The sequence below is a fragment of the Leuresthes tenuis genome, unplaced genomic scaffold, assembly GCF_036924035.1.
Source record: "Leuresthes tenuis unplaced genomic scaffold, fLeuTen1.0.hap1 SCAF_1, whole genome shotgun sequence".
NCBI classification, from domain to species: Eukaryota; Metazoa; Chordata; class Actinopteri; order Atheriniformes; family Atherinopsidae; genus Leuresthes; species Leuresthes tenuis.
The window spans coordinates 19,303,387-19,319,741 of NW_027325355.1; the positions used below are offsets into that span (position 1 = coordinate 19,303,387).

The 16,355-nt window shown below is 40.0% G+C and overlaps 2 protein-coding genes and 1 pseudogene across 2 annotated transcripts; 2 read left to right on the top strand and 1 right to left on the bottom strand.

Annotated features, from left to right (window-relative positions):
• Nucleotides 1–79: 79 nt before the first annotated feature.
• Nucleotides 80–4,195, bottom strand: cyp4f3 (cytochrome P450, family 4, subfamily F, polypeptide 3). The gene is made up of 13 exons (XM_072379544.1): nucleotides 3,939–4,195; nucleotides 3,570–3,714; nucleotides 3,413–3,466; nucleotides 3,127–3,254; nucleotides 2,609–2,730; nucleotides 2,382–2,528; nucleotides 1,889–2,018; nucleotides 1,677–1,743; nucleotides 1,175–1,304; nucleotides 926–1,059; nucleotides 660–724; nucleotides 495–577; nucleotides 80–412 (listed from the first exon to the last, which is right to left on the bottom strand). Exons 1-13 carry the CDS (start codon nucleotides 4,140–4,142, stop codon nucleotides 193–195), a joined length of 1,629 nt encoding a protein of 542 aa, XP_072235645.1. The 5' UTR covers nucleotides 4,143–4,195; the 3' UTR covers nucleotides 80–192.
• An 814-nt stretch (nucleotides 4,196–5,009) lies between these two features.
• Nucleotides 5,010–9,642, top strand: LOC140290958 (uncharacterized). The gene is made up of 6 exons (XM_072379382.1): nucleotides 5,010–5,148; nucleotides 6,274–6,764; nucleotides 7,258–7,507; nucleotides 7,993–8,242; nucleotides 8,332–8,911; nucleotides 9,065–9,642. The coding sequence occupies exons 2-6, from the start codon at nucleotides 6,283–6,285 to the stop codon at nucleotides 9,474–9,476; spliced, it is 1,974 nt and encodes a 657-aa protein (XP_072235483.1). The 5' UTR covers nucleotides 5,010–5,148; nucleotides 6,274–6,282; the 3' UTR covers nucleotides 9,477–9,642.
• A 2,332-nt stretch (nucleotides 9,643–11,974) lies between these two features.
• LOC140281702 (5S ribosomal RNA) lies at nucleotides 11,975–12,093 on the top strand (annotated as a pseudogene).
• Nucleotides 12,094–16,355: the final 4,262 nt, after the last annotated feature.

The following is a 16,355-nucleotide window of genomic DNA, read 5'->3' on the forward strand; positions in this document are numbered from 1 at the left end:
TCTAGATGGCACATTAAGAATGAGGAATATATTTTTACAAAAGGTTGGATTTATTTCAACCAAATTCAACAGTGTGGAAGTAAAACATTGCAAAATACAAATTCTCATTATATATACTTCTTAGGTACAAATCTTATGAACATGATTGTACAAACTCCAAATTATAAAACCAGAGATTCATGACATGTTGGATCATTCATCTAAAAGTACCCTCAGGTTGGGTGGATTCAGAGGCTCCAACTGCAGCCACAGGCCTCCCTCAGCACGCAGGACGAGTTGAGGCAGACGGCGAACTCTCCCAGAGTTTCTCCCAAATTCAGGGTTCTCACCCGGTGTGAGATGAAACCTGAGCAAGGTTAGCGCCACGACAACTCGAAGCTCTGCCATGGCGAATTTCTGTCCGATGCAGTTCCTGTGAACAGACTGGGGTTATGTTTTCTACCAACACCTTTAGATTGCGTCATTCTTAATTTGACTTAGTGACAAAACTGAACCTGGGGCCTGAGGAGAATGGGATGAAGGCATGAGAGGAGTTTCTCTGTGTGTTGGTCGGGTCAAAACGCAGAGGATTAAACTCCTGGTTAAAGGGTAGATCACAAAAGTTCAGCATGACTGATTTGAATCTAAGGAAAAAATGTAATTATGTTTTAAGCGCTTACATGTGGGTTTGTCCAGACGAGGGGGTTGTGGTGTGTTCCATAAATGCTGACCAAACAGATTGCACCTGGGAAAGAACAAAAGGAAGAAAGAGCTCATGTTTCCCATGACAAACTGGCCATTTGAATCACTTATGATGTACTGTTGGTGGTAAAAAAAAGAGTTGCTGGCGTGCAAAAATGTGGTTAGGAACAAAACTAGACCAACTGCAATAACAAGAAACGGCTTTATAAACTTCTAAAACCTCAGAACTTTCTCAGCTTCTCACCTTCTGGTACTGTCAGATCTCCTGGCAGTGGCATGTCCTGGGTGTACCTCCTTGTTACGGCCTGCACAGGTGAGTGGAGTCTGAGGCTCTCTCTGATGCACATGGTGGTGAAGGGAAGTTTGGACAGATCCTCCCTTAAGAACGAGGAAGATATGTGTCAGTGCAGACGCATACAAGTGCATAATTTAAACAAAACTCTAACTGCATGGTAAATATGTTCAGTTATTTACTGTCTGTGTGTTTTCTGACCACTCTATTTCATGTCCATTTCGTCCCTGCATGAGCTCCATCACCTCCTCTCTGCATTTTTCCTGATAGTGGGCATGGCGTGCTAGATTATACAGTGTCCAGCAAATTGCACTGGCTGTTGTGTCATGACCTGTGAAAAAAAATATTTACACTTTAAAAGGGGCCTATTATGCTAATTTCCAGCTGTATACCTCTATTCTGGGACTCGATTACAGTAGCTTTGCATGATTTTACAGTTGAAAAATATATTTATTTCTCTAATCAAGCCCTTTATGAAGCTCCTGAGTTAATTATCCTCTGAAAGCTTAATTTTGTATAAATTTTGAAGTAAAAGAAAAAGCAATTTTTCATTCTATTGATGAAAATCTGAACTCATAAGCAGTGACGTGCACCAAATTGTGCAGAACGTTTGTCACCACGACCTCATTTGAAGTGATACAGTAGTTAATGTAAGGGACGCATCTGACCACAAGGGGCGCTGTTTAGCCATAGTGCACATCACCTGCAAACATGAAAGTGTTGGCCTCAGCCTGTATCTCCTCATCTGTTAAACCTTGTCCATCTTCATCCTTTGACACAAAAAATTGAACAATTTTTATCAACACTTGAGACTGAATATGTTAAAGTAATGCAAACTGCATATTTGGTTTATTTTCTCTGTTTCTCACTCATGCTACATTCATTATGTTTCTCATATTTCCTCTTCGGTTTTACCGTTGACAGCAGTATAATATCCACAAAATCTTTCTTCCTCTTTGTCGTTTTGGTGCGAGTGGATTGTGTTTCTGTCTCCTTCTGTTGGTTAATGAGGGCACGACGCTTCTGAACCACTTCCCTCGTGAATCTGTGGACCGTGAACACAACAACATTATACAGTTGTACAAGGCAGACACCACTAGTCTGGATTCCAGTGCATTAGACTGTACTATACATTACTGCAAAATAGTTTAAGATGGGTTGTGAAACTACACAGAAGAACATGATTTCTCCTGATACTTTTGTATTCTTTTGAACTATAAAACAGGAGAGGAGCTGACCCAGTACACAACAGTATCGTTAAAAGAATATAAAAAGTATTGCACAAGAAAAAGAACACATTAAGTAAGAGATATTTAAGGAGTAGCTCATTTTTGTCTTACAACGTATCATCACACTCGTACCCTCCTTCATTATTGCGCAACACAAAAGGTCAAAGCAGCACACACACCTGTGTACAACACTTAACGCCTGCTTGAACCGTTTTCCCTCTTGTGATTTCCAGTAAATCCAGTCCCAGTGGTGTAAGATCCTGAGCCGGCGATCTATTACCAGGTCGCTGAGCTCCACGATGGCTGCCACATACTCGCTGGTGGATCTGCAGAGAGGAGAGTTTCTGAAAGGCACAAAACTACAACAGAACCAGCATGTTATTAGTTAAAAGAGTGGAGTCCTCACTCTTGACAGTTGCTGTTGTGGCTGAAGGCACATTTCAGTAAACTGTCCAGTGTCATCAGAGTGACATGGTCGAACATCTCCAGGTTGTTCTTGCCTTCAGCTACTAGGCGGCGCCATTTATCCTGAAAACAAGATGAGAGATAGAGGACACAGGTTTTCAGTGTCTGCATGAAAGCACATTTTTCCTCTGCAATAAAATATGGGTTGGTTCTCACTATCGGTGGACATATATGGCCATTACACCTCGGACTGTTTATGCTGTATTATACCAAGGTGTGTTTAATGCCAGTTTGTGATAGCTGAGGGTTTTTTTTCTTTTAAAAAAAAATTCATTAGAATTTTTTTCAATTAGTTGTAAAAAAAAAAAAAGAAGAAGAAGAAGACTGACGAGACTCTGAAAACAAAAGCCAGGAAATTCAACTCCAGATTAAGTACAACATTTCACCGTCGCCCTTATGCATCTCAGTACCCAGTATCTGTTTGTACTCTGCATGTGTGGCAGTGTGTGTTTGCCTCACATGCATGGTGTTAGTTGAGGAGTTAAACATGGCAACGTAGTTCTTCAGAATATCAAAATGAAAAGCTGGAGTCAGCAGTCGTCTCCTGCGAGACCACTCTTCTCCGCTGCTCAGCAACAGACTTTGTCCTGGGACAAAGGAGACAGTATCAGTGTGAAGATATAAGCTCGTAATTTGACTTGAAATGACATAGTCTTAAATCTTAGATTACCAGAGAATCTCATCATATTAATTTATATCTGAATCATGGAGATTCATCCAGAGCAAGATCAAATATTTGACTCACCCAGCCATGGACGCAGATGGCCATAGATCAGCTCATCCTTCATTGTGATCTTGGCTTGAAGTGGTGACAATGAGATTAAAGGGGAAAAAATAATATTAAACATCAATTTAAGCTCCTAGAAATGAGGTTTTCCTACCAAGCTGTTATTTTGCCCTACCAGATGCCATCAGCAGCGGTTTGACGTAATCAGGATGGAAGAGTCTGACCAGGTGATAGAAAGGACCAAGGAACCAGCTACAGGAGTGTTTGTAGGTTTGCACCAGGTCATCCACCTGCAGAAGGCCCTCTTCTGTGCTCTGCATCTGAGGCACGAATAGGTTTGTATTATGGATAATGGCAGCCCTACAACGTGAACCTACATTAACTCTACTTGAGCACTTTAAAGCACTGAGGACATTTTAAAAGAAACATTTTGCATAAGAAATTAAGTTACATGCTGTAGCGCTTGGAAATCTACATGTTAATTTTGTGTCACCATTTAGCAGCCCTGCCAGATGCAAGTCATTAACGGGTAATTGTGTCTTACCTGGCCCAAATGGCCTACAAGCCATGAGTGTGTTTTTGGCTTATTGAAACAAGACAACCTGTAAGTGTACCAGGCATGACGCATCAGCAGCCTTAGAATCCAGACTACAACCACAGCAACAAGCCCCGTTCCGACCACCTGCAGGACCAGTAAGCGGTCCGTCCACTTGAAGGCCTGAGACAGGATACTGTGGAGGAGAGCCATCCTGACCAAGAAGCAGAGCGATCGATGTCGAGAGGTCCAGGTTTGTTGGCAGTCCTCCTGACACTGGCTGCTCAGAGTGAGAAGTTGTTAATGTTGAAACATGCAGAAGCCAGTGTTTCACCCATTATTGCAATTATTTCAACATGAACAACTGCTGTTACCGTAACGGCACCACTTCCTTTTTCAGTTGAAAGACAGTCAATTTCCACATCGTCACTTGATATAATTTTATATTGATGGGGTACTCAACAGGGAGGAAAAACCGAAGGTATGACAGTGAAGACGCAAAGAGATGGGTATCTTATATGGTAAACATTCCACGTGGAAGGTTATAGCTCAATATGGCAATAAGAATTAGTTAAATTAGTATTCTGTATAATTAGTATAAGTATTTTCATTCTTTACAGGTGCTACCTGGTTTACACTAATGAATACAGTAAAAGTTATTAAGTTACTGCAGTATAACTTGTAAAACAATTTTACCAGCCTTTGTAATTTTGTTTTAATTGCTCTAAATGTGTATGCCACTGCATGAAATTTGTGCTGTAAAACCCGGCCAAATTGTTCAGGAAAAACAACCTCAGACAGAATAAAGTCTGTATGTTAACAGTGCGGTTCGTTGGCCCAGTTTTGAAGATACATAGATGTGTTTTATTATAATTCTTCGATTGAATGAAAAAAAGAAAAGGTACAAAACAACTGAAACTGCGGATATTTGTATGCAAACACTCATATTGTCATTTGTAGGCTTATCATTGTCATACTAAATGTTTAAAGGTTACAAGGCGAAATGACAATCGTGTTTAACCTTTAATGAGTTTTTGTTTTTACGAGGGGTTGTGAAGGCCACATTGATTGGTACCTGAAACACCTGTGAGACTGAAACCAGGGAGCTCCGGAAAAATTAGTTTGGAAACCTCACCTGGACTTTTACAAACCGTCAGAGAGGAAAGCTAAAAGCACGCGATGCAGTTGGTATTTTAAGCTGTGATGTGTACGCATTCAGGTAAATTTTGTTTTATTAAATTTGTCAGAATGGCTCGAGGAGAGGTTAGTAACTACTTGCATCAGTGCTCCGGAGGGGAATATTGGCGGTGTTACGAGTTAAATTGAACACCAATTCATACTTTTTATTTATTTAATTTGTAGGGGGACAAAACCAAAAACTCCAATTGTCACATGCCATACGCTGCAGTCTAAACTGAATTTCCTCAGCAATTAGGGTTTATACAACTAACATAAGCCACAGTATATACGTTTTGTCTAGATAAACGAAAACTACATGTAATGTCTGTTTAGCGTCATTTAAAAGCACTTTAATGACAATTTGAATTATTGCTTTTAAGATATCCCTAATTTAGTTTAGTGACAAGCAAATATGGGAATGAAGTGAAGTATACTGATTTTCAGAAAGGTCTGTGTATTTTCTTGCATAAAATGACACCAGTTTTTTTTTTTTTTCTGATAGTATGATATTTCTAGAGTATGGTTTACGATCCTGCGACTATTAATTTTATATTATGGACTGTCCACTTATTTGACAATACCAACACCACAACACATTGATGTTTTAAAAAGATTACTGCACAGATATTCTCTCAGAAGCTTTTGAAAATGAAACCAACTGTATGTACAGCCCACCACAGTTGAGTGAACCTTTGAGACAAGAAAGAGCCTTGACTACTTGATTACTGTTCTTGGAGCCAGAATGTCAACAGTGGCGACTTGTACATTTCAAAGTTGAGCTTGGTGTCCGCTTCTAATGGCTTTAAAGTTTGTCGCCAGACTTTGAATCAAATGGAATTCATGTACTCCGTAAGAAGGATGTATCTGTCAAAATGCTGGATTTAAAAAAACAGAAACAAATCAGGACTACTTTACCAGTAACGTCTTTACTTGTGGTCATGTTTAGGATTTTGTTTCTCAGAATAATATAAAGTGTAGTTCGTCATAGTTTATTTAAATGATATTGGACGTTGAACAAAGGAAGCTGTAACTGAGCCGTGTATCTAAAATAAAAACATAAAAAAAAAAACTACTGTGGATGCAATACAGCATATCCTCAGAAATCTGAGGAAACCCCTCGCAGCTCGAGAATCCTTTTTTTTTTTTTTTTTTTTCTGTATTTCAGGTGAATGAAATGGCAGAGGGTCACGATGGCTGTGCCACGCAAAGAAGGGCTTTACCTCCATCCTGCTCTCCTCTGTTGTCTCGCCGCAGCAGCTCCACACAAACATGGCTGCCATCTGAATCTCCACTGCGTCCTCCCTGGAATTTTTGTCACACAGAGCAGGACACGGCCTCTGGGGACAGTTGCATCAAGATACAGTCGAGCACATGCCCTTCATCGCCTTTCTATGAGGAGCTTTTTTGTGCCGGCCAAACTTCCATCCCTCTGGTCCCTCTGACTGGTGCCTTAATGGCGTCCTCCGGGCCACAGAGCGATGTGATGAAACAAGGTTATCTGGGGAAGCTGGAGCGGAACCACAGAAGATATTTTGTCCTGAGAGCGGGAAGTCACACGGGGCCGAGCCGACTTGAGTGGTACAAGAACCAGGAGAAGTTCACAGCAATAGAGAAATCTTCAGGGAAAACTGTGCTGTTTGGGTTGAACAAGCAAGGGTGGGTAAAAGTCATTTCAGCTCGATAGGCTTAAATAAAGTTTGCATTAATGAACTCATGCCTTCAGTTAAGATCTGCGTGTTTTTATTCAACTCTAAATGGTCAAAACAACCAGCTTTGTAGAGCTGCAACAAATACTGTTGCTTGGAATTGGCAGCCATTTGCGCAGTGATCTGTGCCACTGCTGTGGATAGCTTGCAGTATTGGCAACAAATGATGAGTCAGGGTAAATGTGCACGCTTAACACTTGGTGTTCATTACTTGAGCGTCACAGTAAGTTGTCAGCTTTGTTTGGTTGGTATTCAAACCTTTTTTCAGGGGAAGGTTGACCTTTTTAGGAGAATAAGTTTCATTCTTCACTTAATCATAAGATTATCAACTCCTGTGGCATATTTTTTCCGTTCGTTATGAAGCTGCCCCTTATTTTATGTTAATGTGATTAGACAAACATTTCAACGTAACACAATTCATGAAATTCAATTATTTGTTCCAGAGTGATCTACCTGCGCTGCTGTTTTGGTGTGAGTCGGATTGGCAATTCCCGTAAGGGCCACACGGTGGCGCTGTATGACAAAGATCAGACCATGGCTCTAGTGATGGAGGACCAACGGCAACAGGAAGACTGGTATGTAGCCATAAAGACACTGCTGGAGGAGGAGCAGAAGGATGAAGAGCATGGAGAAGGGGTTGATGAAGAGGATGATGGGTACTGCACTCTGCCCCCTGCTGCTTTCCTGAAAGAGGTTGGACCAGATTTATAATTTCATTACACCATATTCAGATGAGATCAATCAGTATAAACTAAGATGGCTTGATTGAAGTCAACTATCAACTACTTACAGCAGAAAAGTTTGTGAACATCTTGATCGACAATAGCATGAAAAACAAAAGTACAGTCAGCAACAAGTAGACATGTTGTCATAATCACCAAAGCAACACCATCTTATTGATCTCTTTGATAACTGCTGAAACCCCTGAAAGAAATGAGGAAATCCAATGTTCCAATGAGTGTAAAACGGAATAATGGAAAATTGAAAAATCAGCTTTTGAGTTAAGTTCTATTGACTTCTGATACTCGGATCATGAAGTTATTCACAAGCTATAATTATATATAATGTAGCTAAATAATAATTTTCATTCTGTAAGACTTTTTTAATATTACCGCGTTGTCATCGGATGTAAAAATATCGCTGCCTCCTCGGCCCTGCTCCTTTCACCTTGGTCTAAGGTTTGGCCCGTCACGGTGAAGCCCAGAGGTCTGGGCAGTTCCAAACCTTTCACAGGGGAGATCCGGCTCTGCCTCACAGCAACATCGCTCGTCTTGGTGCGACTGGGAGCCAGTAATGATTTGCCATCAGTAACGATACCTTTGCTGAGTGTTCGCCGCTTTGGCCACCTCGATGGCTTGTTCTTCATGGAGCTCGGTAGGTCGGCACCAAATGGTCCTGGAGAGATTTGGATGGAAGCAAGAGAACAAGGTGATTAAGTAAAACAAATGTGTACATTTTCATTTAGCTTTGCCTCAACACAGAGCTCTTAGTGGTTTTTCTCTGCCTGCACTTAACAGGAAACCCAGCACTGGCCCAGCACATTCACGAGGCGGTTCGGGAGACGATACGAGCTCTACGAGCTCTTCCAGATTTCAGCAGATCACCAACCTCCGGTCACTATCAACCTCCAGCCGTTCGGGCCTCAAAACGCTGCCGACCCACATACCGAGACAGGCTCGGGAATATGAGACCATTCGGTCCCACGGTCTTGTACCCAAGAAATGCTGACAACGAGGGCATTCTTGTAGGGTGTTACCAGAGACCCCACACACTAGATGAAACAAAGCCGGAATCCTCCCCGAGCTCGACCTCTCATGTCAGCCCTTCCAGACCCCAGCAAAGCTCGGTTCTTGAGACTGACAAAGACATGGAAATGAAAAAAGACCTCTGCAGAGCCGCAGTCTGGAAGATGCAGACCTGGGAGTCAGCAGAGGTTGAGGAAGGACGAGGGTACATGATCATGTCCCCTCAGGTCAGTCACAGTTCATCTGAATTGGTTCATGATGACTATGTTACCATGGAGAGTCCACAGAAACACATCCGACCAGCTTATTCTTCTTCCTCCTCCTTCTCTTCCCTTCAGACAACTTTCAGCAGGTAAATCCTTCATCTACCCCTTTGCTAGTGGAAACTGGCCCATACATTCCAAATAAATATCTCAAAGATGGTTCTCATATATATTACCTTTGGCCATAACTTGTGTGCTATTTGGAGTAAAACTTGTGAACCGTTCCTTCTCTGTTCTTGCAGCACTACCTGTGACAGCTCCTCTCCTCTACATCTGTCACATCATCAGACTGAGGATAGTCAGCCACACTGGCTGACAGCCTTAGTCCAACAGTCTGAAACAGAAGTTGACCAATCAGAAATGAGCACCAGCTGCTCTGCTCTGCCACAGAATGATGTGCAACTGGAGAAGGAGTCAGTTCATTCCAATCAACAATCAGCTCAGATAACTTCTACTCCTCCTCTTGATAAGTCTTTTCTGATGACGCCATTTGCCTTGAGTGGATCAGGCTACACAAGGCCTCCACAATCCAGTCCTAACTTTGATAGGACTCAGTCAAGTCGACTCCAAGCTGTTCCAGACCAGTCTGCTGACAGAAGATACTGGCTGTCGGCGTGTCTTCTTTCCTGCCTTCAAGCTGGGGACAGATCCTGAGCATTTGGAGTAATTAACTGTTTTGTTCATGTCTGATGTGATTTATTTATTCAGTTCTAGCAGGTGAAATTATAGTTATAGAATGTTGTGTTGCTACTGAAAAGGTTGATGTCACCACCTGCTACACGAACTGTCTATTGTACGAGAGGAAAATTTGGATGACTATTAGAAAAGAAAAAGAACACTATATTGATTTATAACCTTTTTTTTTTTTTTTGCCGCATTTGTAACGATGTATAAATGTTTTGAACTTCACATGCTTAAATGTTGTGGGCCTTTAAGGTCTTAACATTGTGCTCTAGATGTTTCATTACCATATGTGAGAAAAATAAAGTTGCCTTTCTTGACAATTTAAGTGTCTCTAGGTGCACTTTATCATTCAGCAACTATCAAGAGCTTTTTAAAGTTTCTTTTGGTTTTGGAGCTGTAAAACCCGATTGCTGAACCTAAGGCAAACTGCAAATTATGCTGTACTTTTCTGCTGTTTATGCTGTTGAATAATTAAGAGTTTAAACTAAAGAACACAGGTTTTTGGACCCTCATTAACATGTAATTATTGTGTTTGGGATAAATTACTTTTCAACCAGGTGAAAATATAACAAACCTGGGTTGGAAATTAAGGGACAGGTGTATATCATAAGAACGCTGGAGTTCTCAAACATTTTGGAAAGACATAAATGGGCTTGTTTTGCTTTGAGTGAATTATTTAATGTGATTTGTGTAGTACGAAAATTTTTGAAGTGGTTAGGTTTTTGCCTTTATTGTGAAGCTGTCTACACGGCCTGCTCCACAGTGCCCCCCTGCAGGTTGAACTTAAAAAAAACAAAAAAAACATCATTTTTATTTTTCTGTTCCAGTGGGGCAGTCTCCCTGTTAGTTACAGATGTTACATATGTTTCTGGTTAGTAGTTGGATGGGAGACGGCCTCGGAATACCAGGTGCTGTAAGCTTTTTCTCTTTACAACCTGCAGGAGGCGCTGCTGTCCCATCAAACTTCACATTAAGAATACGGAGATGTACAAGTAAAGAAATAAAATCCCACAGACAAGGACTTATTTTTAACTATTCAAGACCATATATGTATATTTAACACCTGTTGCTGTCCTTGGCTTGGAAATTCTTTTTGATTTGGCTTTGTATTTATGACTTGGACTCATTTTAATTTTAATGTATTGGATTTGATTGCTTATACACCTGTTGCTCATCTTTTCTGTTCTAATGGGGCAATCTCCCCCTGTGAGTTACCTACAGTGTGAGGACCAATCCATGTCCCAACAGTTGAGTGTCGGGTCTCACAGCCAACAGAGAAGTCTTTGTTCATGGTCATCATGCTATTTATGACACGCCTGTCAGGCCTGCTGACCCTGGTGCAGATGCTGAGTTCACTGTCCTCACATCATGCAATGAGCTACAGAGTTATTTACTGTGATAGTGAGCAGGTTTGATGTTTACTTTTATTTTTTAGTGAATTTACCACTTTCTCACCTGTGAGCCTTTTATCACATAAACAGGAGCCAAAAAGAAGAGCAAAGTCTTCTGACTTTTCAGCAGATCAAAGGAATTTGAGCACAGATCCCCAAAATCTGTTTCTCTTCAGCGTACATGTCCTTTAATACACAATAAACCGAAGGAGTTTTCTAACTAACCTATCCACAGCTTACACTTTCCAAATCATACCAAATTAAGAAATAACTATTTTGCTGCCTAAAGTACACATTATGCATAATTAGCTTGAAAATCAAATGATTGGGTCGTTGATGCTCGTATGATTTCGTATGAGTTTGTAAGCACATTAGGTCACATGTAACTGACAATGCAACTATTGCAAACTCTGCATCCAGTTTTCTGAGAAAACAAGTGACAAATGTGAAAGGCTTGACCACAGACAATAGGTGTGAATTTAGTGTGTATCCAGTATAAAAGAGAAAGTTGTTCTCATCTTCTGTTAAATGAGAAGTAAACAGATTATTAAAAAGGTTAGGACTGACTAAACAGCAGAGCCCTTTGCAAGTTGAAATTGCTTTCAGCACCTGGTATTCCCAGGCAGTCTCCCATTCAAGTACTAACCAGACCAGGCCCGACCCTTAGTTAGTAGCTTCTGAGATCAGACAAGCTCGGGCGTGTTCAGGGTGGTATGGCCGTAAGCGAAAGTCTGACAAATATGTATCATATAGCTGCTGGAACCATATGTTTCTTTGAGCTTCCCACATTATTGGCCTCAGAGGCTGATGTTGATCCTGCACATGTTCTTCTCTCATGTGTTTGTTCTCTGCAGCTGAAGATGGAACTCTCAGATAACTTAGTGTCTGTCAACCTCTTCTGTTCCCTGTGTGTAGTTTTGTGTTCATCGTCACACAGAGAGACAGATGCTGCTTAATTCAATGAAATCATAAACTGTGTATTTTTTGAAATAGTAACGTTATATTTTAGAAGTCAGGACACAGTAATAGATCTATATTAAATATAATATAAAAAGCACACTTATGGCTCCTTCTCTTGCTTACGACCATACTACCCTGAAGACACCGGATCTTGTCAGATCTTGGAAGCTAAGCAGGGTCGGGCCTGGTTAGTACTTGCATGGGAGACTGCTTGGGAATACCAGGTGCTGTAAACTTTTTCTTTTCTCTCGACAACCTGTCGGGGGCACTGACCCACTTCACATCCACAATCAAATCACTTCACAGGAATGTTTTTTTTAACTGGAAGTGATCAATGCTGGATGATCATTGTAATCACATGGAGCTTCTTCTTATGTTTCTATGCAGCTGAGCACTCACACCATGATGATGACTGATTTGTGTAGAAATCCTGCTCTTCAGCACATTTCATTTCACATCCAACAAGGTTTAAAGTTCACATTGTCAGCTTTATGCTGCTTCCACATCTCTTATTCTCTGTAATGCAGCTTCAGCTGTTATTTGATGTCTTTTGTTGAAACATGTGATCACCTGATGACACAGCAGGAAGTTGATCAGCTTCAGCTGCTGCTGATTTGTTGGCAGACACCTCAGTTTCTTTTTGACTCTCAGTTTTCTGTTTCCTGGATTTCCTGGATCTGCTGACATGTCCCAGGTACTTTTTATGTTTGATCCTCATACATTTAACTTTGTCCTTAGAAAGGATGTGTTCCAAAAAGTGAAAAAGGTCTGATTTTGCATTTGACACAGCCCATCTCATGCCGAGTCTTTATTACATATATACAAGATTAGCTCAGTAAAAGATATCATGACATATTTGTCCACATGAATCCAAATTGGTCGATCTGGAATTCAGTTCTCAAGAATCAGAATCAGAAGTGTGAAATGTCCATAAAACCCATGTATATCAGCAAAAAAAGAGGGATACGGAAAGACCTTCACTCACACTGGCAGGTTATATTTAAAGGAATTTTATTTTGACTCAGTTGTCCTTGAAGCAAAAAATCAAATAAGAAAACCATCAAAGTATGTATTGCGTGCGTAAAACATTGGATGAAATATGACAAAACTTTCCTTCTTTGTCATGTTTCTTTACTTTTTCTTGATAATTTTTTTCAATTTCTTTCTGCGTCGATGGTTTAATGCAGTAAAATTGTGCACTTTTACATTGATACCACATTATCTAAAGAAATAGGTTTCTCACAAGGAATACTGAAAGTTAAAATAAAGGACAGATCAGGCTGAAACAGTGAAATTATCATGAGGCAGTGCAGACTTTTTAGAAAGAAGATAACAGTGAAAATTCAACAACTTTGAGTCGATGTTCTTTGTATTGGAATTATAACCTCCGTTCTTCACCAAAACAAAAATAATTGGAGATGAACAAAGTAATTCCTGTTTCTTTAGCCAGATCCTCTAGCTATACTTATCAAGTGCCCAGGAGTTCCGTTATCACACTTGACTTTAACATTTGTGCCGAAGAGAGAGGTACCCTTGTAGCGGCAATTTGGGAATGTGGTAATTTTGTCATGCACACAGTCAATTATTGGAAATCTGTCATCACTTTCTCCATTTTTGCTACAGATGGTATCTAACAGTTTTCTTGGGTCCAAGATGAAGGTATTGATATCTTTGCAACGACTTATTTCATTATTGATTATCTCCATATTTTCATTACAATCCTGGACAACCATTTTCTGGACGACATGCTTCTGATAGAAGTTCAGAGCCTTGGATGGCTCTGTTGCAGAGAGCAGCACCAGCAGCACAGCAACGATCGGGATCTTCATGGTTCACTGTTAAAGAAAAACAGAGAATTGACATGAGATTTTCTTCTCTTATTTTCTCTACAAGCTTGCACTATCAGCAGTAAAACAAATACAAGACTTTTGGCAGAAGAAGAAGTCTTTGTCTCATAGTAACTTGAAGCCTTGTTAATTCTCCCGTGTTGAATGTTAACATCAAATTAAAACAATTAATCTTAGCTTACCAAACTGTCTGATGCCAAAATGTCCAAATTAAGTCACTTACCTAGTTTTTTGTTTTTGTTAACTTGATCCGGGGGTGGTTGGTTAATTTTCCTTGAGTGGTTCCAGCGCCTCTGTAACAACACACACCATCACATTATTTCTCCTGACTTCTGAATGGAGTTGTATCTGATGATGTTATATGATGCCTGAAGCTGTTCTTTTACTGTTTCCGCTGTAATTGTATTAATTTTAACAAAAGTTTTACTTTCCTCACAAATAATTGCCTCTCATTAGTCAGGGTTTGGATATCAAATCTCCAACGGAAAGGAAATGTGACTTTATGAAGCTTCAGTTTCAAATAGCTTCAAAACCTTTAACCCAATCTGCAGTAACATACGCTGCCATTTTATGTGTCTAGAATGCAGAAATACATTTAGTGTGTGTGATCCTTTCATACCTATCTGTGTTTGATATGCACAGTGCCTTCATGTCATAAATACCTAATTCACCCTTTATTTTTACTAACTATGGGCTCACAAACAAACTCAAGCTTTATCTGTTGTGGATGGTACAAACACAGATTTGAAGTTTTCTTTGGTTGCACATTGCACCAAACCACTGGGATAAGTTTAGAAAATAAAGTTCCTGATTAAGGTTAGAACACGAAAAATATATTATAAAAAAAAGGCATAAAGACACTTTGCGCATTCCTTTAAAAGATTGAAAATACATGTTAATGAAACCTATACATTGCAAGAATTTCTGGTTTCCAGTGAAATGGCAGCGTATTTTCCTGTTCTGGTGTCCTTCTAAAGTCTTGCCTGGTGGTTCGAGGCACTAAGGTCACCTCGCTGACAAACTGCCAACAGTTAGGTGTTGTATGATGTTGTAAGATACAGAGTTTGAACAGAAATAATTACTTTGCTAATGCCTCTGACCATTATTTTATACAAGTTTAACTTCATTGTAAATTATTCCTACATGTTTAAAGCAGAGCATGTTCATGAGACCTCTTCCTCGCAGCAATTATTTTGAGTTCATATCTCCAATCTAAGAAAAACAAGTTAGTTAAACCTAAGATTTCTGAGAATAATGTTAAGAAAGAAGGGGGCCTTTTACCTGAATCTGATGAGTGAAGAGCCTTTTATCACATAAACAGGAGCCAAAAAGAAGAGCAAAGTCTTCTGACTTTTCAACAGATCAAAGGAATTTGAGCACAGATCCCCAAAATCTGTTTCTCTTCAGCGTACATGTCCTTTAATACACAATAAACCGAAGGAGGAGTTTTCTAACTAACCTATCCACAGCTTACACTTTCCAACTTGATGCTCGTATGATCAAAAGTCATCATGCGTACTTAAGTTCGTAAGCACATTAGGTCACATGTAACTGACAATGCAACTATTGCAAACTCTGCATCCAGTTTTCTGAGAAAGCAAGTGACAAATATGAAAAGCTTGACCACAGACAATAGGTGTTAATTTAGTGTGTATCCAGTATAAAAGAGAAAGTTGTTCTCATCTTCTGTTAAATGAAAGGTAAACAGACTATTAAAAAGGTTAGGACTGACTAAACAGCAGAGCCCTTTGCAAGTTGAAATTGCTTTCAGCACCTGGTATTCCCAGGCAGTCTCCCATTCAAGTACTAACCAGACCAGGCCCGACCCTTAGTTAGTAGCTTCTGAGATCAGACAAGATCGGGCGTGTTCAGGGTGGTATGGCCGTAAGCGAAAGTCTGACAAATATGTATCATATAGCTGCTGGAACCATATGTTTCTTTGAGCTTCCCACATTATTGGCCTCAGAGGCTGATGTTGATCCTGCACATGTTCTTCTCTCATGTGTTTGTTCTCTGCAGCTGAAGATGGAACTCTCAGATAACTTAGTGTCTGTCAACCTCTTCTGTTCCCTGTGTGTAGTTTTGTGTTCATCGTCACACAGAGAGACCGAGGCTGCTTAATTAGATGAAATCATCATAAACTGTGTCTCTTTTAAACAGTAACATAATATTTTACAAGTTAGAACACAGTAATAGATGTTGAATCTGCATCTATAAAAAGCTAATTTTCGACACCTTCTTTGGCTTACGGCCATACCACCCTGAACAGAGAAAAAAACAAAGTACAGTAAAGTAATATACCACGATAAAAATCAAGCTAAAACATTTAATCCAAACATTTAATGATCATGTCTTGTAGGTTTGCTGTAAATGCCATATTTTGCCATCAGTAAATGAGTAAACAGCTGATAATAGCACGTTCATACAGTTCAGATTGTGTTTGACACAAACTCACATAACAGGAAAATATAGCAATTTTAAAAAATTATTTTTTTCAGAAAAGGTCACTTACAGTTCTTTTTTTTTTTGCTCAGCTGATGAGTTGCTGGTTGACACGCAGTGGTTCAGGGAGGACTTGACTGTGTGAAGCACCGGTTGGTGAAGATCTTCAGAGGCAGGAAGTATCTGCAGCTGTCATTGAGCTGAACTGA

What these genes read in the sequence shown, in the direction of transcription:
- cyp4f3 (XM_072379544.1), bottom strand. Translation starts at nt 4,142, where the DNA reads ATGGCTCTCCTCCACAGTATCCTGTCTCAGGCCTTCAAGTGGACGGAC. An exon ending in ACCGCTGCTGATGGCATCTG is followed by an intron (nt 3,467 to 3,569) that starts GTAGGGCAAAAT and finishes CACCACTTCAAG; the next exon opens with CCAAGATCACAATGAAGGAT. An exon ending in ATATTATACTGCTGTCAACG is followed by an intron (nt 1,744 to 1,888) that starts GTAAAACCGAAG and finishes TTTGTGTCAAAG; the next exon opens with GATGAAGATGGACAAGGTTT.
- LOC140290958 (XM_072379382.1), top strand. Translation starts at nt 6,283, where the DNA reads ATGGCAGAGGGTCACGATGGCTGTGCCACGCAAAGAAGGGCTTTACCT. An exon ending in TTTGGGTTGAACAAGCAAGG is followed by an intron (nt 6,765 to 7,257) that starts GTGGGTAAAAGT and finishes TATTTGTTCCAG; the next exon opens with AGTGATCTACCTGCGCTGCT. An exon ending in GATGGAAGCAAGAGAACAAG is followed by an intron (nt 8,243 to 8,331) that starts GTGATTAAGTAA and finishes TGCACTTAACAG; the next exon opens with GAAACCCAGCACTGGCCCAG.